General features: G+C 43.0%; 1 protein-coding gene across 1 annotated transcript in view; it reads right to left on the reverse strand.

Moving 5' to 3' along the window:
* LOC139370792 (RAD54 like 2) overlaps nt 1-21,830 on the reverse strand; it is a 37,383-nt gene that overhangs the window by 4,692 nt on the left and 10,861 nt on the right. Inside the window, exons 5-20 of the mRNA XM_071110561.1 lie at nt 20,784-20,966; nt 19,530-19,759; nt 18,788-18,970; nt 18,473-18,606; nt 18,154-18,350; nt 17,322-17,664; nt 16,799-16,976; nt 16,186-16,410; nt 11,572-11,690; nt 11,246-11,370; nt 10,531-10,630; nt 9,883-10,088; nt 9,218-9,393; nt 8,911-9,107; nt 2,685-2,869; nt 2,106-2,195 (exon numbers count right to left, since the gene is read on the reverse strand). Coding sequence (XP_070966662.1) covers nt 2,106-2,195; nt 2,685-2,869; nt 8,911-9,107; nt 9,218-9,393; nt 9,883-10,088; nt 10,531-10,630; nt 11,246-11,370; nt 11,572-11,690; nt 16,186-16,410; nt 16,799-16,976; nt 17,322-17,664; nt 18,154-18,350; nt 18,473-18,606; nt 18,788-18,970; nt 19,530-19,759; nt 20,784-20,966 — 2,871 coding nt within the window. The remainder of the gene's footprint in view (nt 1-2,105; nt 2,196-2,684; nt 2,870-8,910; nt 9,108-9,217; nt 9,394-9,882; nt 10,089-10,530; nt 10,631-11,245; nt 11,371-11,571; nt 11,691-16,185; nt 16,411-16,798; nt 16,977-17,321; nt 17,665-18,153; nt 18,351-18,472; nt 18,607-18,787; nt 18,971-19,529; nt 19,760-20,783; nt 20,967-21,830) is intronic.

Consider the following 21,830-nt stretch of genomic DNA (forward strand, 5'->3'; position numbering starts at 1 on the left):
ATAAAAAAAAAAACTGAAATATCACATTACATAAGTATTCAGACCAGTACTTTGTTGAAGCACCTTTGGCAACGATTACAACATCGAGTCTTCTTGGGTATGATGCTACAAGCTTGGCACACCTTCTCTGCAGATCCTCTCAAGTTCTGCCAGTTTGGATGGCGAGCATTGCTGCACAGATATTTTCCGGTCTCTCCAGAGATGTTTGATCGATCGGGTTTAAGTCCGGGATCTGGCTGGGCCACTCAAGAATATTCAGAGACTTGTCCCGAAGCCACTCCTGCGTTGTCTTGGCTATGTGCTGAGGGTTGTTGTCCTGTTGGAAGGTGAACCTTCTCCCCAGTCTGAGGTCCTGAGCGCTCTGGAGCAGGTTTTCATCAAGGATCTCCCTGTACTTTGCTCCGTTCATCTTTACCTCGATCTTGACTAGTGTCCCTGCCGCTGAAAAACATCCCCACAGCATGATGCTGCCACCACCATGCTTCACCGTAGGGATGATGTGCCTTTTACTGAGGAGTGGCTTCTGTCTGGCCACTACCATAAAGGCCTGATTGGTGAAGTGCTGCAGAGATGGTTGTCCTTCTGGAAGGTTCCCCCATCTCCACATAGGAACTCTGGAGCTCTGTCAGAGTGACCATCGGGTTCTTGGTCACCTCCTTGACCAAGACCCTGCTCCCCCAATTGTTCAGTTTGGCCAGGGGGCCAGCTTTAGGATGAGTCTAGGTGGGTCCAAACTTCTTCCATTTAAATATGATGGAGACCACTGTGTTCTTGGGGACCTTTCAATGCTGCAGACATGTTTTGGTACCCTTCCCCAGATCTGTGCCTTGCCACAATCCTGTCTCGGAGCACTACAGACAATTCCTTCGACCTCATGGCTGGGTTTTGCTCTGACATACACTGTCAACTCCGGGACCTTATATAGACAGGTGTGTGCCTTTCCAAATCATGTCCAATCAATTTAATTTACCACACGTGGACTCCAATTAAGTTGTAGAAACATATCAAAGATGATCAATGGAAACAGGATGCACCTGACCTCAATTTGGAGTCTCATAGCAAAGGGTCTGAATACTTATGTAAATATGGTATGTTTTTTTATACATTTCTAAAAACCTGTTTTCCCTTTATCATTATGGGGTATTATGTGTAGATTGATGAGGGAAAAAATGTATTTAATACATTTTAGATTAAGGCCGCAATGTAACAAAATGTGGAAAAAAGGGGTCTGAATACTTTCCAAATGCACGGTATATAGTGCCTTCTAAAAGTATTCATACCCCTTGACATATTCCACATTTTGTTGTGTTACAGCCTGAATTCAAAATGGATTATTAAAAAAAAAAACATCTTACCCATATACACACAATACCCCATAATGACAAAGTCAAAACATGTTTTTTTAAATTGTAGCAAATTTATTGAAAATGAAATACAGAAATACCTAATTTACTTAAGTATTCACACCCTTTGCTATGATATACAAAATTGAGCACAGATGCATACAATTTCCTTTGATCATCCTTGAGATGTCAATACAACTTGATTGGAGTCCACCTGTGGCCAATTCAATTGTTTGGACATGACCTAGAAAGAAACGGTTCCCCACAGTTGACAGTGCATGTCAGAGCAGAAACTATACCACAAAGTCCAAGGAACTGTAAGTAGACCTCCTAGATAGAATTGTGATGAGGCATATTTCTAGGGAAGAGTATAAAACAATTTCTAGAGAGTGTTGAAAGTTTCCAAGAGCAGAGAGGTCTCCATTGGCAAATGGAAAAAATATGGAGAAACCCAGACTCTGCCTAGAGCTGGCAGTTTGACCAACCTGAGCAACCGGGCAAGAAGGGCCTCGTAGTCGCCACTGAAGATGCTTCAACAAAGTATTGACTAAGGGGTGTAAATATTTGTAAATGTGATATTTCATTTTCAATAAAATGTGCTAACATTTCTAAAAGCATGTTTTCACTTTGTCATTATTGGGTATTGTGTGCTGATGGGTGAGAAAAATCAAATCAATTTTGAATTCAGGCTGTAACAAAATGTGGAATAAGTCAAGGGGTATGAATAATTCCTGAAGGCTCTGTAGGCTGTGTTCTTGTTACCTTTTGACCCTTTGATCATGTGGATACTCTCTCCTGCACCGATACGGGCCTGGACATCAGTGGTGCTGTTGGCTCCTGGGATCACTATATCTGAGAGGTCAAAAACAAGGAGTAAGATACATACTGTATTTGTCTTCTTTTAACTGAAATTATTCTAACCTTCTAAAATTGCTTAAAGTTGGAATGGTCAACTTAACATAGCTGCATGACAAATGGCACCCTATTCCCTATGCTGGTCAAAGTAGTGAACTATATAGGGAATAGGGTGCTATTTGGGACATAGACCGGTGTTATAGGGTCTATCCTAATGCAGCCCCACAGCGTTTCAGTTATTCCTTCAACTCTTAAACCTACCCTTGGGTTGTGTTCAGTAGGCACAACATGTAAGAAAGTGCTCTAAAAAGGGGAGGTACCATCTAAACGTAATCCAATAAGAAAAGCTCATTTCCATTTTACGTCGCAAACCGTTTCGCTATGGTGTGCCCTAATGAACAGGACCATGGCAAGCATATCAGTGTTTATCAACACCAATTCTGTTAAATTCAAACTTTAATGTCCCCGCGGGGAAATGTATTGTACCAGTGGTAGTGACGATCCTCTGGACGTAGACGCCAGCCTTCTGCAGGTAGTTGACGGGGAAGCCGACCCCGGAGCTGGAGCCTGCCACGCCCATGCCCGCCATGCGGGGCATCATGGGAATGGGGGTGGACTGGACGGGCCGGACGCTGGCCACGGGCTTCTCATCACCCCGAGCTATGGGACGCCTAGTGGATTCAAAACACACAAGGATGAGGATCATACACAGTCTGATGTGGTTCCGATGGCATGGTTGAATTTGGAGGCGAGAAGGGTGAATCTCATGAAACAAGTTTTAACCATGTCTGTAGAAAATAGTTACAAAACCATGATGCACCTGCAAAAATATACTATCGTTCTGAAGAGTAAGATGCACAGTTTATGTCAGTGTCTTATTTTTAATACATTTTCTTTAGAATTTTGTAAATGTTCACCCTTTATTCTCATTACCGAAATGCGTCCGGATTAAATTCTCAGGTCATTTTATACAAATTTATTTGAGAAAAAACAAACTTATTATAATAAAACAGAATGTTGCTGTAGTATTTCCATAAATTCATAACAAAGGTAAACTAGATGAAGTTTACATTTCACTATAATATTTATTACATAAAAATAGTGTCTGTGGACATGTCTCATTACCGTAACACTTTATCAAGTTCCTGTAAAAACTTAGTTTTTAAATAGAATTTTATTCACCCATGATGCATCATCTAGATGAGTTACCATGACCCTTTTCTAAGACACTCGAAATTGAGCTCAGGTGCGTCCTGTTTCCATTGATCATCCTTGAGATGTTTCTACAACTTGATTGGAGTCCACCTGTGGTAAATTCAATTGACCGGCACACACCTGTCTATATAAGGTCCCACAGTTGACAGTGCATGTCAGATCAAAAACAAAGCCACGAGGTCTAAGGAACCGCCATAGAGCTCCAAGACAGGATTGTGTCGAGGCACAGATCTGGGGAAAGATACCAAAACATTTCTGCAGCATTGAAAAGTCCAAGAACACAGTGGCCTCCATCATTCTTAAATGGAAGAAGTTTGGAACCACCACGGCTCTTCCTAGAGCTGGCTGCCCGGCCAAACTGAGCAATCGGGGGAGCAGGGCCTTGGTCAGGGAGGCGACCAAGAACCCGATGGACATTCTGACAGAGCTCCAGAGTTCCTCTGTGGAGAAGAGAGAACCTTCCAGAAGGACAACCATCTTTGCAGCACTCCACTAATCAGGCTTTTATGGTAGTGACCAGACGTAAGCCACTCCTCAGTAAAAAGGCACATGACAGCCTGCTTGGAGTTTGCCATAAGGCCCCTAAAGACTCTGACCATGAGAAACAAGACTCTCTGGTCTGATGAAACAAAGATTGAACTCTTTGGCCTGAATGCCATGCGTCACGTCTGGAGGAAACCTGGCACCATCCCGACAGTGAATCACGGTGGTGGCAGCATCATGCTGTGGGGATGTTTTTCAGCGGCAGGGACTGGGAGACTAGTCAGTATCGAGGCAAAGATGAACGAAGCAAAGTACAGAGAGATCCTTGATGAAAACCTGCTCCGATCAAGACCTCAGACTGGGGAAAAGGTTCACCTTCCAATAGGACAACGACCCTAAGCACACAGCCAAGACAACGCAGGTGTGGCTTCGGGACAAGTCTCGGAATGTCTTTGGGTGGCTCAGCCAGAGCTTGGACTTGAACCTGATCTAACATATCTGGAGAGAACTGAAAATGTCTATGCAGCGACGCTCCTCATCCAACCGGACAGAGAGGATCTGCAGAGAAGAATGGGAGAAACTCCCCAAATACAGGTGGCCAAGCTTGTAGCGTCATACCCAAGAAGACTCCAAGCTGCAATCGCTGCCAAAAGGTGCTTCAACAAGGTACTGAGTAAAGGGTCTGAATACTTATGTAAATGTGATATTACATTTGCAAACATTTCTAAAAACCATTTTTTTGCTTATGTGTAGATTAACGAGGGGGAAAACTATTCAATTCATTTTAGAATAAGGCTGTAATATAACAAAATGTGGAAAAAGTCAGGCTGAATTTTGTTTGGAATTCCGTGAATTTCATTTCGAGAAGCCCATGTTATCACACACACGATCCTGCAGCCACTAGCTAGCTTGTCACTTGACGTTTGAAGTTACCGCCATTCTGCCCGTGGAGCAGTGACAGTGTTCTATTGAGCAGCGACCACTCTTTGACCATGGCCATAATGATTCTATTTACTTTAATCATGCTTAATCCTCTGAGTAAACCGTCTAACTTTTAAACTATATACGATTCATAAACGATGAATGAAATCATTATGGGCGAACACCCTACAGAAAACCTAGTTATTTTGGCAAAAAAAGATTCAGAAGATGACAGAAAACAAGGTTCATTAGGGTAATGAGAAATTAGAAAATACATTTTAATATTTACATTTTACATCTACGAATTATGTTTGACTCAGGCCTTTTCATTAGGTAAGCAATGTTAAAATTATTAGAAATTGGTTTGTTTACAACTTTTTGGGACTTTGAAGACGGCGGAAATTGTGGTAAAATGCACAATATCTGATATATAAATATAATAATAATAATAGTATTATGAAAGACAAATACAGATCCTAATTCAAGTGATTTTTAGTGATTTTTTAATTTAGTGATTTTTGTTGTCAAATGCCAGTTGTGACAATGATCTAACGGGATCATTTGTTTAGATAGGCAGTAAAGATCGACAGATTTAAAGTTTTCATAACAAAAATCGGTAAATCTGCATTTTTGGATGACGATTATGGCCGATTACATTGCATTCCACAAGGAAACTGCGTGACAGGCTAACCACCTGTTACGCGAGTGCAGCAAGGAGCCAAGGTAAGTTGCTAGCTAGCATTAAACTTATCTTATAAAAAAAAACAATCAATCTTTACAAGTTAACTCCACATAGTTGATAATATTACTATTTTATCTAGCAGGTCCTGTGTTGCATATGATCAATGCGGTGCCTGTTAATTGATCATCGAATCACAGCCTACTTCGACGAACGGGTGATGACTTAACAAATGCACATTCTAAAAAAGCACAATTGTTGCACAAATGTACCTAACCATAAACATCTTTTGCCTTTCTTAAAATCAATACACAGAAGTATATATTTTTTTAAACCTGCATATTTAGAAGAAATTAATGTTAGCAGGCAATATTAACTAGGGAAATTGTGTCACTTCTCTTGCGTTCATTGCATGCATAGTAAGGGTATAATGCAACAGTTTGGGCCGCCTGGCTCGTTGCAAACTAATTTGCCAGAATTTTACATAATTATGGCATAACATTGAAGGTTGTGCAATGTTACAGCAATATTTAGACTTGGGGTTGATAACAGTTCCGTATTTCACTGAAAGATTAAAGGTTTTGTTTTCAAAATGATAGTTTCCGGATTTGACCATATTAATGACCAAAGACTTGTATTTATGTGTTTATTAAAGTCTATGATTTGATATTTGATAGAGCAGTCTGACTGAGCGGTGGTAGGTAGCAGCAGGCTCGTAAGCATTAATTCTAACTATACTGCATTTGCCAGCAGCTCTTCGCAATGCTTGATCACAGCGCAGTTTATGACTTCAAGCCTATCAACTCCTGAGATTAGGCACTTTAGTATTGCCAGCCTATTAGAACAACCAATAGTCATAGGTATATGAAATACAAATGGTATAGAGAGAAATAATCGATGAGTCATAATTCCTATAATAACTGCAACCTAATATCTATTTACTGGGAATATTGAACCACCAGCTTTCATATGTTCTAAGCAAGGAACTTAAACGTTAGCTCTTTTACATGGCACATATTGCACTTTTACTTTCTTCTCCAACACTGTGTTTTTGCATTATTTAAACCAAATTGAACATGTTTCATTATTTATTTGAGACAAAAGAAATAAAATCTATGTACTATATTAAGTTAAAATAATTGCTCATCGAGTATTGTTGTAATTGTCATTCCAAATTTTATTTAAAAAAAAAATGGAGAAAAATTAATTTGGCTGATTAATCTTCTTCTTCCGGGAGCTTCTTTTTTTGGTCCTCCAATAAATCGGTAACGGTGTTGAAAAATCATAGGTAGTAGTTTAGGCCTGCCAATTAGGCTTGCTCTGCCCTATTGAAGTATTTGCAGGTGCTTCCACATGGGTGTGGTTCCTGAGTTAATTAATCCATTAACATCCCATTATGCTTAGAGTCATGAAGAAAATACCCAGAAGAAGAGATCTCAGTGACGTTGAAAGAGAGGTCTCAAATGAGCATAGAGGGTTTAAAGAGTGTGTGTGTGTGTGTGTCTCAGTCACCAGATCTCAACCCAATTGAAGTCAGAAGTTTACATACACTTAGGTTGGAGTCATTACAACTTGTTTTTCAACCACTCCACACATTTCTCGTTAACAAACTATAGTTTTGGCAAGTTGGTTATGACATCTACTTTGTGCATGACGCAAGTAATTTTTTTCCAACAATTGTTTACAGATTATTTCACTATCACAATTCCATTGGGTCAGACGTTTACATACGCTAAGTTGACTGTGCCTTTAAACAGCTTGGAAAATTCCAGAAAATGTCATAGCTTTAGAAGCTTCTGATAGGCTAATTGACATAATTTACATAATTTGAGTCAATTGGAGGTGTACCTGTGGATGTATTTCAAGGCCTACCTTCAAACTCAGTGCCTATTTTCTTGACATCATGGGAAAATCAAAATAAATCAGCCAGCCAAGACCTCAGAAAAACAATTGTAGACCTCCACAAGTCTGGTTCATCCTTGGGAGCAATTTGCAAACACCTGAAGGTACCACGTTTATCTGTACAAACAATAGTACGCAAGAATAAACACCATGGGACCACGCAGCCGTCATACCGCTCAGGAAGGAGACGCGTTCTGTCTCCTAGTGATGAACATGCTTTTGTGCGAAAAGTGCAAATCAATCCCAGAACAACAGCAAAGGACCTTGTGAAAATGCTGGAGGAAACAGGTACAAAAGTATCTATATCCACAGTAAAATCCTATATATTATATATATATTATATATATATAAAGTCCTATATCGACATAACCTGACAGGCCGCTCAGCAAGGAAGAAGCCACTACTACAAAACCTCCATAATAAAGCCAGACTACGGTTTGCAACTGCACATGGGGACAAATATCGTACTTTCTGGAGAAATGTCGTCTGGTCTGATGAAACAAAAATAGAACTGTTTGGCTGTAATGACCATCGTTATGTTTGGAGGAAAAAGGGGGAGGCTTGCAAGACGAAGAACACCATCCCAACCGTGAAGTACTGGGGTTGGCAGCATCATGTTGTGGGGGGTGCTTTGCTGCAGGAGGGACTGGTGCACTTCACAAAATAGATGGCATTATGAGGCAGGAAAATGATGTGGATATATTGAAGCAACAACTCAAGACATCAGTCAGGAAGTTAAAGCTTGGTCGCAAATGGACAATGACCCCAAGCATAATTCCAAAGTTGTGGCAAAATGGCTTAAGGACAACAAAGTCAAGGTATTGGAGTGGCCATCACAAAGATCTGACCTCAACCCTATAGAAAATGTGTGGGCAGAACTGAAAAAGCGTGTGCGAGCAAGGAGGCCTACAAACCTGACTCAGTTACACCAGCTCTGTCAGGAGGAATGGGACAAAATTCACCCAACTTATTCTGGGAAGCTTGTGGAAGGCTACCCGAAACGTTTGACCCAAGTTAATTAAACAATTTAAAAGGCAATACTAATTGAGTGTATGTAAACTTCTGACCCACTGGGAATGTGATGAAAGAAATAAAGCTGAAATAAATAACTTATTATTCTGACATTTCACATTCTTAAAATAAAGTGGCGATCCTCACTGACCTAAAACAGGGAATCTTTACTAAGATTAAATGTCAGAAATTGTGAAAAACTGAGTTTAAATGTACTTTGGTAAGTTATATGTAAACTTCTGACTTCCAACTATATGAGAGATTCTGGAGCGGAGACAGACAGTGTTTTTCACCAAATTATGGAATTTGTTGTGCAAACATTGTGTCACCTCCCTCCAATACAGTTCCATACACAAGTACAATCCATGCCAAGGAATATTGAAGCTGTTCTGGCTCAATCCCCTACTAAGACACTATGTTGGTGTTTCCTTTATTTTGGTAGTTACTGGTCTGTTAGTGCTGTGATAGCGCAGGTAAGAGAATGGAGAGATTGTCACTCACCAGTTGCGCTGGTTAAAGGCTGGGATGTTGATGAGGGTCTGGTCACTGGTTGGGTAGTAGTGGGCGTAGGAGGGGCGAGAGTAGGGCACGGAGGCACGCTTCTCGTCCTCGTAGCTCTTCTTAGCGGCTCTCTTCTCTGCTTTAGTGAGCTTGGACTCCTTCCGGTCCACCAGCAGAGACTCATGGTGGAAGGGTTCCTGGTGGGGTACAGATCAACGGGGTTGATCGATTCCACGTGTACCATAATAATGATGTACAGTGATGCATGACAGTGTGCATCTGTGAGAGAGTGAGTGTGTGAGCGTACCTTAGTGATGAGGTGGGGGTAGAGCTGGCAGGCTTGGCTGATGACTGTCTCCATCTCTTTGTGGGGCTGGGGAGGGGCTTTGGTCGAGTCAGGCTCTTCCTCTGCAAAGTGCAGCAGAGACTCCACCTCCTTGCGGGTGAACGTCAGAACTGGGTTCAGGTCATCCACCACGCGGTCTGAACACAACCAATCACAGTGTGTTATTGACCACTGAGACACAACCAATCACAGTGTGTCACTGACCAACTATAAACTGGGTGATTTGAGCCCTGAATTCTGATTGACTGAAAGCCATGGTTTATCAGACCACGGGTATGACAAAACGTTTCGTTTTACTGCTCTAATTATGTTGGTAAGCAGTTTATAATAGCAATAAGGCTCTTCGGTGGGTTTGTGATATATGGCCAATATACCACGACTAAGGGTTGTGTCCAGACACTCCGCGTTGCATCTTGCAAAAGAACAGCCCTTAGCCATGGTATATTCGCCACACCTCCTCAGGCCCAATTGCATAATTAGACTCTCCTGGCTTGTACTACGCTGTCATTCATAATTCAACTTCTACACGCTGCCATTCATTCTGATTTAAGTATCTCAAATTAATCCAGCAATTTCCACACACACACACACAGTCATATCGTGCATCACTGTACCCCCCCCCTTACCAGACATGCCCTGCTTGGAGACCTGTCGGTCGTAAATCTTCTTCTCCAGGGTGAAGTCACAGACCAGGCGGTAGATGTGGCAGGGCTTCTTCTGGCCGTAGCGGTACACTCGACACACAGCCTGGGCGTCGTGACACGGGTTCCACGACGCATCAAACACCACCACCCGGTTGGCCCCGATCAGGTTCACCCCCAAGCAGCCCGCCCTGCAAGTCACACAACACAGGCTTATTAACAACATGCACAAGTGTGTATGTTACCCTGTGTGTGTGTGTGCGTGTGTATATGCCTAAGTGAACAGCTGATCAAGTTCCCTGTTCAGCTGTTGACTTCTATGCAAAAGGAAGGGGGAATATATGCAATTGTGTGTGTGAAAATATGTCTAATTGAGTGTATTTGTCTTTGTTTACACAGGCAGCCCAATTCTGACCGTTTGCCCAATTATAGGCAAACGAGCTGATCTGATTGGTCAGAAGACCAATATGTGGAAAAATAATCAGAATTGGGCTGCCTGTGTTAACACAGCATTTGTTGTGTATTTGATTGAACAATATATAAGCATAGAAATATAATTATTAGAAAGGGCAGAAGCCATCAGATCACAGCAATTTCACTTCTATGCGTATCAGTGTGTGTACAGTCTAGTACCTCGTTGACAGGAGGAAGACCCACGTGGAGGTGTTCTCTGGGTCGTTGAACTGGTTGATGAGTCTCTCTCGCTCTGAAGCAGACGTACTCCCATCCAACCCTGGGGGTTGACAGACAAGACACATTCACATCAGCATCATGGGACGATTCCAGTCAAATCGTCTTCCGTTCCAAATGGCACCCTATTTCCCTATGTAGGGCTCTGGTAAAAAGTAGTGCACTGTGTAGGGAATAGGGTGCCATAAATACTTCACTAGTGGATCTAGTGTATTGCGGTGGTCAGTGCAGTAGGGGGCGGTATGACTTCATAAAGAAAAATAAAACACCTGGGCCGCCCAGATTCATTCATTGTTTTTTTTCCCGACTGAGATTATAACGAATGGACAGAGGTGACCTGATCCTAGATCAGCACTCCCATTCTGAGATTATGAAAATGGGCCCTGATGGTTGAGAAAATGGCAAAGTGAGAGTGTAGATGAGTAAAGTTATCAGTTTGAAGCCAAGTACATGTCACAGGACAATTTTCTGTGAAAACAACTCCGGTCTAATAGTCTGGAACAACAGAGTACGTTAGTGAGCATCTAAATTGGATCTGGGTTCACAGCTGAGCCGACACGGAAAGAGAGTCAAAGGGTTGCCATGGGCTCGACGACACTGACACCGTCCCGGGAGTAGTGGTTGCCATGGGAACCGGGTCGTGTGGACGACGACTCACTGTAGTAGTTGATGTTGCGGACCCAGGTCTGGTTCTGGCCATGGTTGTTCGGGGAGACACGGCCTGCTGGTATTGGCCGTCTGGTCAGGAAGTCTTCAATGACGGTCAGGGTGGACAAGCTCTGGCTGATGGACACACACACGTTAAAAACACATTCAAGTCAGTTAACTTCAACCATATGGATACTTCTAGGTTAAAAAGCAAAAACACACATTTCCGTCCTCTGCAAGAAAAAGGTCAATAACGTTAGAGTAGAAGAGTACACTTCATTCAAACCGACGATGTACATAAACACACTCCAAAAGAGCCGTAGGACTAGATCCAACCTGAAGACCAAGATCTTGTCTCCTCTGATCACGCTCTCGTCGATCAGATGGAAGAGCAGCAGCATCTTGGCTGAGTTCTCCAGAACTCCAGTCTGGTAGTTGCTCATGATGTCCTTGGCCTGAACAGAGATGGAACAGGACAGGAAGTGGGTGAGTGAAGCTGTCCATTCTTTCACACCAAGGGGAGGTCTAACGTTTTACAATATAACGTTAGAATAGGGCTGTGGTCGTTCATGACATTGTCAGCCGGTGATTGTCAAGTAAATAACTTCCGGGTCTCACGGTAATTGACTGTTAATTACCAGAAAAACATTTAGCATTTCCTGGCTTCCACACACAGCCTACAAGCCAGTGATGCAGACCTTTGGAACAAAAACATTTTAAAATGTATAATAAATCCATATAATATAGCCTACACCATCACAATAAATCAATTATTTATTTTAGACAGGTCTATTTCAGAAGAACAGAATAGCAAACTGAGTTGTCCTTGTTGGGCCCTGATCTGGCTATGCCATATGGCTGTGGGCTATACCAGTTCATTTAGAAGACAAGATTTGCTTAGAATTTTGTGGCATTATTTTATATTATGAAGAATAGAATTGAACATAGCTCAATAAAATGAAGGATCTTTTCTCCAAACGATTTGGGGGAGTGCGCACATACGGCTATTCTGTGTTGAGAGGTTAACAAAGAGACAAGTACTCCAATATGCTTAATTTAGAGTTATTAATGTAACTTTAGTTGTGATACAAACTTTGCGCTATATGTTTTTATTTTTAATACATTCTAAGGATGCATGATGCAACTAATGATGATTTGAAAAAAATCAGCTTGAAAAGGTATGAGCTCTGCTTTGTTGTTTTTTGCACAGGCTGTCCACACTTCATCAGTCTCTCATTCACAATCTGACAAGTCCTTGATAATGCCACAAAATTTCTTTGTGTGGCTGTAATGCCATCTAAACAAATCCATGCCTTTTGCAGCCAGTGGCCATTGTGCCCTTGGGCTGAATATAAGAGTTACTTTTCCCCACTGCGTGCCGAAGCACCTCTCTCACGCACATGGCTCTCAGTCATGTGATCGGGTCTTTCTCACAGGCTACAAGTGAAGACAGACACATCGGGGACACAACTGCGCTCGTCCTTATCCAATTCCAAGGTGCATATTGAAGACATTGGAAGAACGAACAATCCACATTTACCAAAAAAGATGAGTAGGCCTAACGAACAGCAAAAGCACTAGCCTATGTCAATCTATTATCCCCCACAGTACAAAAGTTGACCTATTCTGTGCGAGAAATAAATATTCAAAACAGTCCGGGACAGTTGTGGGATGCAATAGATCCCAATTAATACAATCACTATCATAAAAAACAACTGTTTTAAGCAATGAGCCTGACGCAACAGAATAGAACGTTTAGCATAAAATGTTGACAACCTATTAGGCTATTTCTTCACATTATAAGCACATCAATGTGCACACGGCAGTAGGCTACAAGCGCAAATGTTCCATTAGCAGGAAAACACCAATCTCAAAAGTGCACACAAATACAATTACGCATATAATACTTTTATTAAAAGGTGTATTTTTAATGGTGAAAATGATCATCCCCAAACTTGAAACCAGTGGTGTAAAGTACTTAAGTAAAAATACTTTAAAGTACTACATAAGTCATTTTGGGCTATCTGTACTTTACTATTTCTATTTTTGCCAACTTTTACTTTTAATTCACAACATCCCCCCAAAAAATAAATTGACTTTTTACTCCATACATTCCCGGACACCCGAAAGTACTCATTTTGAATGCTTAGCAGGACAGGAAAATGGTCCAAATCACACACTTATCAAGAGAACATCCCTGGTCATCCCTACTGCCCCTGATCTGGTGGACACACATGCTTCATTTGTAAATTATATCTGAGTGTTGGAGTGTGCCTCTGGCTAAAAACAAGAAAATGGTGCTGTGTTTGCTTAATATAAGGAATTTGAAATTATTTATACTTTTGATACTTAATACTTAAATCCAAATACTTTTAGACTTTTACTCAAGTGATATTTTACTGGGTGACTTTCAATTGAGTAATTTTCTATTAGGGTATCTTTGCTTTTACTCAAGTAATGACAATAGGGTACTTTTCCCACCACTGCTTGAAACTCAATCGCTGCATATGTAGTGGTTCCTCCTTCAAACGTTGCAGCGTACTGCGGCGCAGCTTGCATGGTGCCGCAGAATTCTATGGCAGGTTATTTAAGTGTGAACCACTGGTACTATTAATGCTAGTTAGTGCTAGTTTGACCACCAGAAGGCATCTTTGAGAAGCATTTGGTAGCCTTCAATAAATGGCTGTACTAGAGACCGGGGTTCAATTCCCCGATGGGGAGGAAGGAGTAGGCTGTCCTTGTAAATAAAAACAAATTCTTAACTGACTTGTCTCGTTAAATAAATCCTATTGCTTCGAACTTCAATATGCTCTATTTATAAATAAGACCTACACCACATTACTCAACACTAGTGAGACTCATGTCGCCAACAGTAGGCCTACAGTATATCGAAAAACACGACGTGACTCTCGGCCAATAATTACATATAGAGGATTGGAGGATATTTCTGTAATTCAGTGGTAATTCAGGGATATTTATTCCCATAGTAATTCGTTATGGATCAATAACTAAAAAAACATCGACATTTTGAAAGAGTATTTTTATAATTTTATTAACGAACGCATAAAGATGCCATTATTAGTTACATTGTTTTAGTTTGAACCTGCAGACTGGTACTAAGAACAGAACAGCGGGAACGTTTCCCTAGTCAGCGTCATTACTAGTGCAATGCCCCTTAAAGTGTGGCAGGATGGGGCCAAGGGTATTAAACCAGCATCTGTAGCAACACAGCTTGCAGTACTTTGCAGTGTCTTATAGACCATTGCGCCACTCGGGCTCTGTACAACATGAACGGTCGGAAGTGACATAGGATTATTTTGCTCTTACTGTAGCACTAACAAAATAAAAGATTAACAACCTTACTGTAAGAACAGTTTTAGTAAGAAATATTGAGGTCGAGCACAATTATCAGTTTCTATTTAGGTTTATGTCACCCATTCATTGTCAGTTAGTGACACAGTAGGACCCAAAAAGCATAATCAGTGCTCCAAGTCCCCCCTTGCGCTGGTCTGGAGGAATGAAGTGGTGACGCAGGGTACCGTACTAAAAACAGGGTACAGTACTAAACCAAGAATTACCTCCAAGTCCCACGGCGTAATCTCGCAACTTTTAAAAGGAGGAACCACTGTATGCCAGTTAGGCTCTATACCTGTTAAGAAGTTATTTGGCCACTTTAGTTGTGATACAAACCTGATCAAAACATATAGGCCTATGAGTTAGGCTACATGAGGTGTGATACAAACCTGATCAAAACATATAGGCTTATGGGTTAGGCTACATGAGGTGTGATACAAACCTGATCAAAACATATAGGCCTATGAGTTAGGCTACATGAGGTGTGATACAAACCTGATCAAAACATATAGGCCTATGGGTTAGGCTACACGAGGTGTGATACAAACCTGATCAAAACATATAGGCCTATGGGTTAAGCTACACGAGGTGTGATACAAACCTGATCAAAACATATAGGCTTATGGGTTAAGCTACACGAGGTGTGCGAGTAAGATTTGAAAAAGGTAAATTAAAAAAAAAAAAAACATGCACTGTTTGCCTTAAGCTGGGCATCATTCAAAAGTGATAATATATAAATGATAGTGATAGGCTAATATTGTCACTCATTCTTGATTTAATCTTGTCTTTACATATACTAAATAATATATGTGTGAAATTTGTTTTGATTTATAATGTCTCATTATCATGCACCGAGCTCAAAACAGGGCCAGCGGGGGGAAAAAAGGAATCTATGCACTTAAATAGTGAATGGAGGACGCTTCTCCCACGGTTCATTTTCATGCCAGCCTGGTAGGCTATAATCCTGTTTTATAGAGAAGTAATGTGCTTAATATTAGGAAGGCTGAGAAATAAATATAGTAGGCCTAAACTATAGAAAGCTGATGGGGTCCTCCTCTTTTTAATAGTGGCCATCCCTCTGTTTTCTCCCACAATTGCATAGCCTATAGAGAGGTTGCGCAACATGAGCACATGGGCTCTCACGAAGTGTTTGATTTGATATTTGAGAACATTTGCATTGATGTCAGAGTGATTAGAGAGACAATAGAGTGCTGAGTATCAGGCAGTTAGCAAGTTTGGTAGGCTACTAATGACCATCAGCAGCATCAGAGCTTGGAAAAGCCTAATTACCATGACTAAACGGTCACATGGAATTTGACTGCCATCATGACTCGTGACCGCTGGTGTGGCGTAAATACAGTCAAAGTAACAGCCCTACGTTAGAATCCCCACAGTGGAAATTCATGCAATAATTTTGCAATAATGGTGTTATTTTTTCATTTTTCCCAACACTAAGGTAGCCTGGTTTAACTAGACACAGCAACGTTCAATGTGGTTTGACCAGGCTAACTCAGGAGAAGTACCTGACAAAATTCCAGCCAACCAACCAGCGGGTGGGTTGGGAGGACAGAGACAGAGAGAGGTGTCAAGGCGTACCCATTCGTAGGTGATGACCTGATTGGCTCTCTCCTGGATGGGGTTGAGCGGGGGCAGGGTGATGTTGGACCGGCTGTTGGCCGAGTCGGCCGCTTTGGCCTTCAGGCCAGCGCCAGGGCAGCGGGGGTTGGTGGCCGCCGTGATGTCATCCAAGTCCAAATCCTGCTCGTTGGCCAGGTTCTCCTTCTGAAGGGTCTCATAGAGCACGTCAGGGTGGTTCCAGATCTACACACACACACACACACGATTAATGAACAGACTACAATAATGTTACTCTGGTCCAGGTGTCAAGAGTAGGCTGATTAGCCTGACTGCTTTAAAGGGACAGTTCACCCAAATTACATGTTGGTTTCCTTATCCTGTAAGCAGTCTATGGACAAGCTATGACAGCAATCCATGCTTCGGTTTTGTTTACCTGGGCACTGTCTCCAAATGCTAACTTTTTAGAATTTGCAGCACAAATCCAATACAAGACAATATCCCCAGAATTAGCATTTGTCCCTGCGTTTCATCTCCAAATCATCCGAAATTGTGTAGCTGCTGTTGCCTGGCTCTCTGTGTGTCTGTCTGCCTGCCTAACCCCACAGCACCAGTGAAGTCATCTCAGACTAACCTTGCAGCAGACGCAGAAGGCCTTCAGCGGGTTGAGGCCCAGCCAGCCGCTGTTACCTGCCTCTCTGAAGCGGTCCATAAACTCGGCGTAAAGGGCCCTCTGCAGGGGCGACAGGCGCACCATGATCACGTGCTCGTCCTTGGAGGGCAGCTGGTCCCTCAGCACATCGTGGCCTCGCCTGGGACAGACACGGAGGAAACAACGCGCAAAGATCAGCTTAGTACTAGAACGTATACCTAGACAATTCAAAGAGCTATAGGAGAGAGTAGGGGCTAGGGGTTGATTTGGGATTGGGTCACCCAAAATCTTCTCCCTAAACACCAGTAAGGCTGTTCTCTGCTCTTGAGTAATGCGATAATGGGTCGTATATGTATGACCCTCGATACATATGGCTATTGGACAACTTGAGATCAGGATTTTGGTCAGGGGAAAGGGTTGTACAAATAATATGTGAATCGAGGATAATGTGAGCAAAGTGGGAATTCTTGATTAAGTCAGGAGAAATCCTATTTGTGGAACTTACCTCTGGACGAACCCCTCCAGCAGGCTATGCAGCACGTGGCTTCTGTATCTCATCAACCTGGCGTCCTGTGGCGTGCTGTCCACACACTGCCCGTTCAGAATGGGCCTCTCGAACATGTTACTGAACTCCTGCCTGGTGCCCAGGAAGTCAGGCCTGACAAAGTCCACCATGCACCAGTACTCTATCAGGTTGTTCTGGAGGGGGTAGCCCGTTAGGACCACGCGTCGCCTGGAGCGAATGTTCTTCAGGGCCTGCGAGGTGCTGGCGTGGTAGTTCTTGATGCGGTGGCCCTCGTCACAGATTACCACGTCTGGACCGGGCCTGGCCAGCGCCTTCTCGATACCTGGGTGGGTAGGTGGAGAGGTAGAGAGAGCGCAAAACACAGGTTGAGGAAATGTATGGAGGAGTAGAGCGAGAGTGTAGGTGTGTGAGAAAGGAGAGAGTAAAACACAGCTTACAGGAATGCCTGATGAATAAATCAAATAACACCGTTCTCTAATGTACTATCAGTAGTGATTAATACCATCATTTTCATTCACTATGATGTTATTGATGTGCAGAAAATACATCAGCCTTGGCATTTGAATAAATGGTAATTTATGCAGATATCGATAACGCATTATTCTCCAACGTCAACTCTCTATTTCTCATTTTCAATGGATCAGGGGTTTCTTGTAGGAGTTCTGATCTAGGATCAGATTTGCCTTCTAGATCACTATGAATAATATTAGATGGACAGGTGGGACCTGATCCTAGATCAGCACTTCTACTCAGACGACTACGGCCCTAGATCCACCTACAGCGGGCCCCACAGCAACCTCTAACCCCTGACCTTTCATGAGCTCCTGCTGCCTGTCCTCTTCGTCCAGGTCGATGATGACGGGTCCCTGGGGCTTCTTGGACTTCCTCTTCCTGCCCGTCACAAAGCTCTTCTTCAGGGACAACAGGCGGTACATCTCATAACCCATGAGGAGCACGCCCCCGTCACGTGACCAGTCCTCCACTACCTTAGCCCGGGCCACCGTGGTTCTGTAGGGCGCACACACACGTCAAAATTGGTAAACACGCACACATACTAGTTAGTGCGTTTTGTGTTATGGATATAACACACACAAGTGTGTTAGCTAGCTCTACTATATTATGTTACGTACTTGTGCTCATCATTGAGGATGTGGACTCTGAAGGTGCGTCCTGCGACTGCGGCAGGGTCACTATCAGGGGGCAGGGCCTCTTGTGATGGGAGCCACAGGTTAAACTCTGCCAACCAGTTCTGGAGCGTGTTCACCTGGGGGAGAGAGAGAGAAAAAGCTAGATAGATGTATGCATACACACACAAGACAGACAGCGATACCGACAGACAGGGGAGATGCAGAGAGAGAGAGAAAGGAAGAGAGACAAAGAGAAACACACACACACACACTCACTCAAACCACACACCCAACCACTCTCTCTATCCGTGAACTCACAGGGACGATGGCCAGTACGGTGTGGGCCCCGGTGTGTCGCAGCAGGATGTCTATGAAGGAGATGACCTGCAGGGTCTTACCCAGGCCCATGCTGTGGGCCAGGATACAGCCAAACCCGCTGCTGCCCTTGTAGCGCTCCAGAGACTCCACCAGGTTGTCATAGAGGAACCGGATCCCACCAACCTGGGAGGGAGGGGAAAGAGAGATGGAAAGCAACGGGTGAGAGCGAGAGGTGAATCAAGAGCCGAGTGAAGAGGAGATTGGCGATGGAAAAAGTGAATGGTGTCACGTCTGAACTATCTTCATACGTGTACGGTAGAGTACACCTTGGCCTCCGCGTTTCACGGTGCAGGGTAAGGGCTAACAGGCATGCTACACTGGCCGTGTTACTTTTGCAGAGCGGGAGACGCTCCCCCCGAAAAATGGCAATGAAGCCTAAGCGTAAAATTACACCAGTTCTTTTTTGTCACGAATTCGATACTTGGCTCACGCCCCGAGACCACCTTGACAAACAAAGTGGTTCACGCTCTGCTCCCTCCGGCTAAAGTCACGCGTCCACTGCAGCAGCTAGAAGACTAGGACCTGTTTCCCAGACATTGCTTGACGTTAGTCCTTGACTTAAAAACACTTTCAATGGAGATTAACCAGTGAGAAGGTAGGTTTTTTAAATCCAGGACTAGGCTTAATCTGTGTACGGGAAATTGGACCGTAGTGACGGCCCAGTGGAGCTCCCCTGTACTACCTGGTGAGGTTTGACTGCACGAGCCAGCTGTGGGACGAGGTACAGGTCTTCCTCCTCCGCTGGGTGGTTGATGTTGACCAGGACCCTCCCCTGGGCATCTGGTTGGTTGAGTGAGTCGTTGATGTGCGCTCCGCTGCTCTCCTCCGTGCCCCCCGCACCTTCATCCTCATTGGCCGATTCGCTGCTGATCGGCAGTGTGTCGTCGTCCCCAGAGCTCAGCTCGATCACGTCTGGGTTGTGGAAGAATTTGATTGAATTTGATGTATTTATTTATTTTTGGGAGGGTAAAAAACAAGCAGTTAAAAATGTAAAAACTGAAGGCTTTATAACACACTTATTTCCAATGTAGAGACGGCTTGGTCCAGAGCAGGGGAATGTATATCTATCTATTCATGACATTAACCGTTCATAACCTGACAGCTAAAAATGACATTATGACTCACATAGATTAAGTAATTATGAGGTTTGTGCTCCCTCTAGATACAGCATTTTTAGTACTAACCAAGAACTGTGTATATGTTCCTGTTTGTCTAACCAAGGATCCTTATAACTAGGTTTTACCTAGAATGGCTGGCTCTAAGCCTGTAGTGTAGATAGTAGGGTTGTCACAATACCTGTATCACTATACTCCGAAGTAGCATGGCAAGGAATCAATAAAATAAGAAGCGGACTTCGTTTCTCAAGGAAACACACAGCCTTGTGTCGTCACCCAGTCATATTTGTTCATTTCCCAAGCTATTGGCACACAAAACATGTCACTGGGATAGTTTGGGATTTTGGCAATGAGGACATTTATCTACTTCCCCAGGGTCAGATAAACTTGTGGATACCATTTTGGTTTGAAAGAAGTCGCTAGCGTTAGCGCCATTGCTAACTAGTGTTAGCGCAATGACCAAGTCTATGGGAACAGCTAGCATGCTAGCTGTTCCTGTAGACTTCCAAAACTACCTCTAACCTTCACACTGGATGAAGATACATACATGGTATCCACAAGTTAATCTGACCCAGGGGAAAGTAGATGAAGGGCCTCACTGACAGAATTCCAAACTACCCCTTTAAAAAAGGACCAAATAGTGAAGTCTGCTTTGTGTTTTTGCCATGGAAATTTGAGTAACGTGATATAGTTAACGTGATACTGGTAACGTGATATTGGTAACGTGATACTGGTAACGTGATACTGGTAACGTGACAACCCTACTAGACAGAGGGTGATGGTTGTTCCCTCCGTTTTAGCAGTCCTTCTACTGGTCTTACCGTCTCTGATAGTGGGTGTGATAGTGGGGATAGCTGGTGGCTTGGCGTCCTCCTCCTCCTCCTCCTCTCCACTGCTGTCGCTGCTGTCCAGGCAGATTACGTCCTGCCTGGCTAGGAAAGCCGCCTCTAACGACCCCTGGCCCTGAAACTCCTCCTCTCCAGGCCTCCCTGGCACCGCTTCCACTGGAGGGGGAGATGAGAGAGGAGAGATGAGAGAGGAGAGAGGGAGATGAGAGAGGAGAGAGAGCGCACCGACCATTGTTGCTATTTTTTTTTACTTTGACAACTTAAGGGATTTAACGTTCCATGTGAATAAAGTAAGAGAGAGAGACAGAGAGAGAGACATGCAAAGACAGGAAATAAGTAAGAGGTTAGGAAAATAAATCTCCGTTGACCATGGGGTGGAAGAATTAGGGCTCTATAAAATCGGTGTTGTGGAGAACGCAGACGGAATCCATACAGTAAAACTGCATTCAACCATATTAAAACATTCACTGAACTTGGTAGGAAATCAACCGAATGTATTCAAGCTTATTAGAAAAGTAATTTGTTTGCCCAAATGAATCATAAGACATTAACAAAATGCATCAATGATTCATATTTTCCTGCAACTTTCTGAAAGGGCACAGGAATGCAGTCAGCGATTAGATAACCTGTCCGAGGTGATGCTGATGACAGTCATCTTCTAGTAGAGATGGAATGGATTTCCCCAAAACATTCTCAACTAAATGTTAACTACAAAGTAGACTATGTTTTCATTTTAATGGTCAAAAGAGCAGTTTCTCAAGAAATCATTTTGATAGGACTGTATGGGAGTGGTCTGAGCGAGGAGGGGGAAACTAAAAACAAGCTGTTATTGGCAGAGAGGTTTGGAAGTCTTCTAATTCACAAACTCTGCCATCACATGAGAAGTATAGAAACGTCGCTAACCAAACAATGGCCTCTCTGCTGGTGCACAATTTAATTAAAGTGTCACTACACCCGAAAATCTGCATTTCTTAGATTTTCTGAGACCTCAAAAGTGGTCTCCTGATGTGGTTTAAGCAG

This window comes from Oncorhynchus clarkii, chromosome 17, assembly GCF_045791955.1.
Source record: "Oncorhynchus clarkii lewisi isolate Uvic-CL-2024 chromosome 17, UVic_Ocla_1.0, whole genome shotgun sequence".
NCBI classification, from domain to species: Eukaryota; Metazoa; Chordata; class Actinopteri; order Salmoniformes; family Salmonidae; genus Oncorhynchus; species Oncorhynchus clarkii.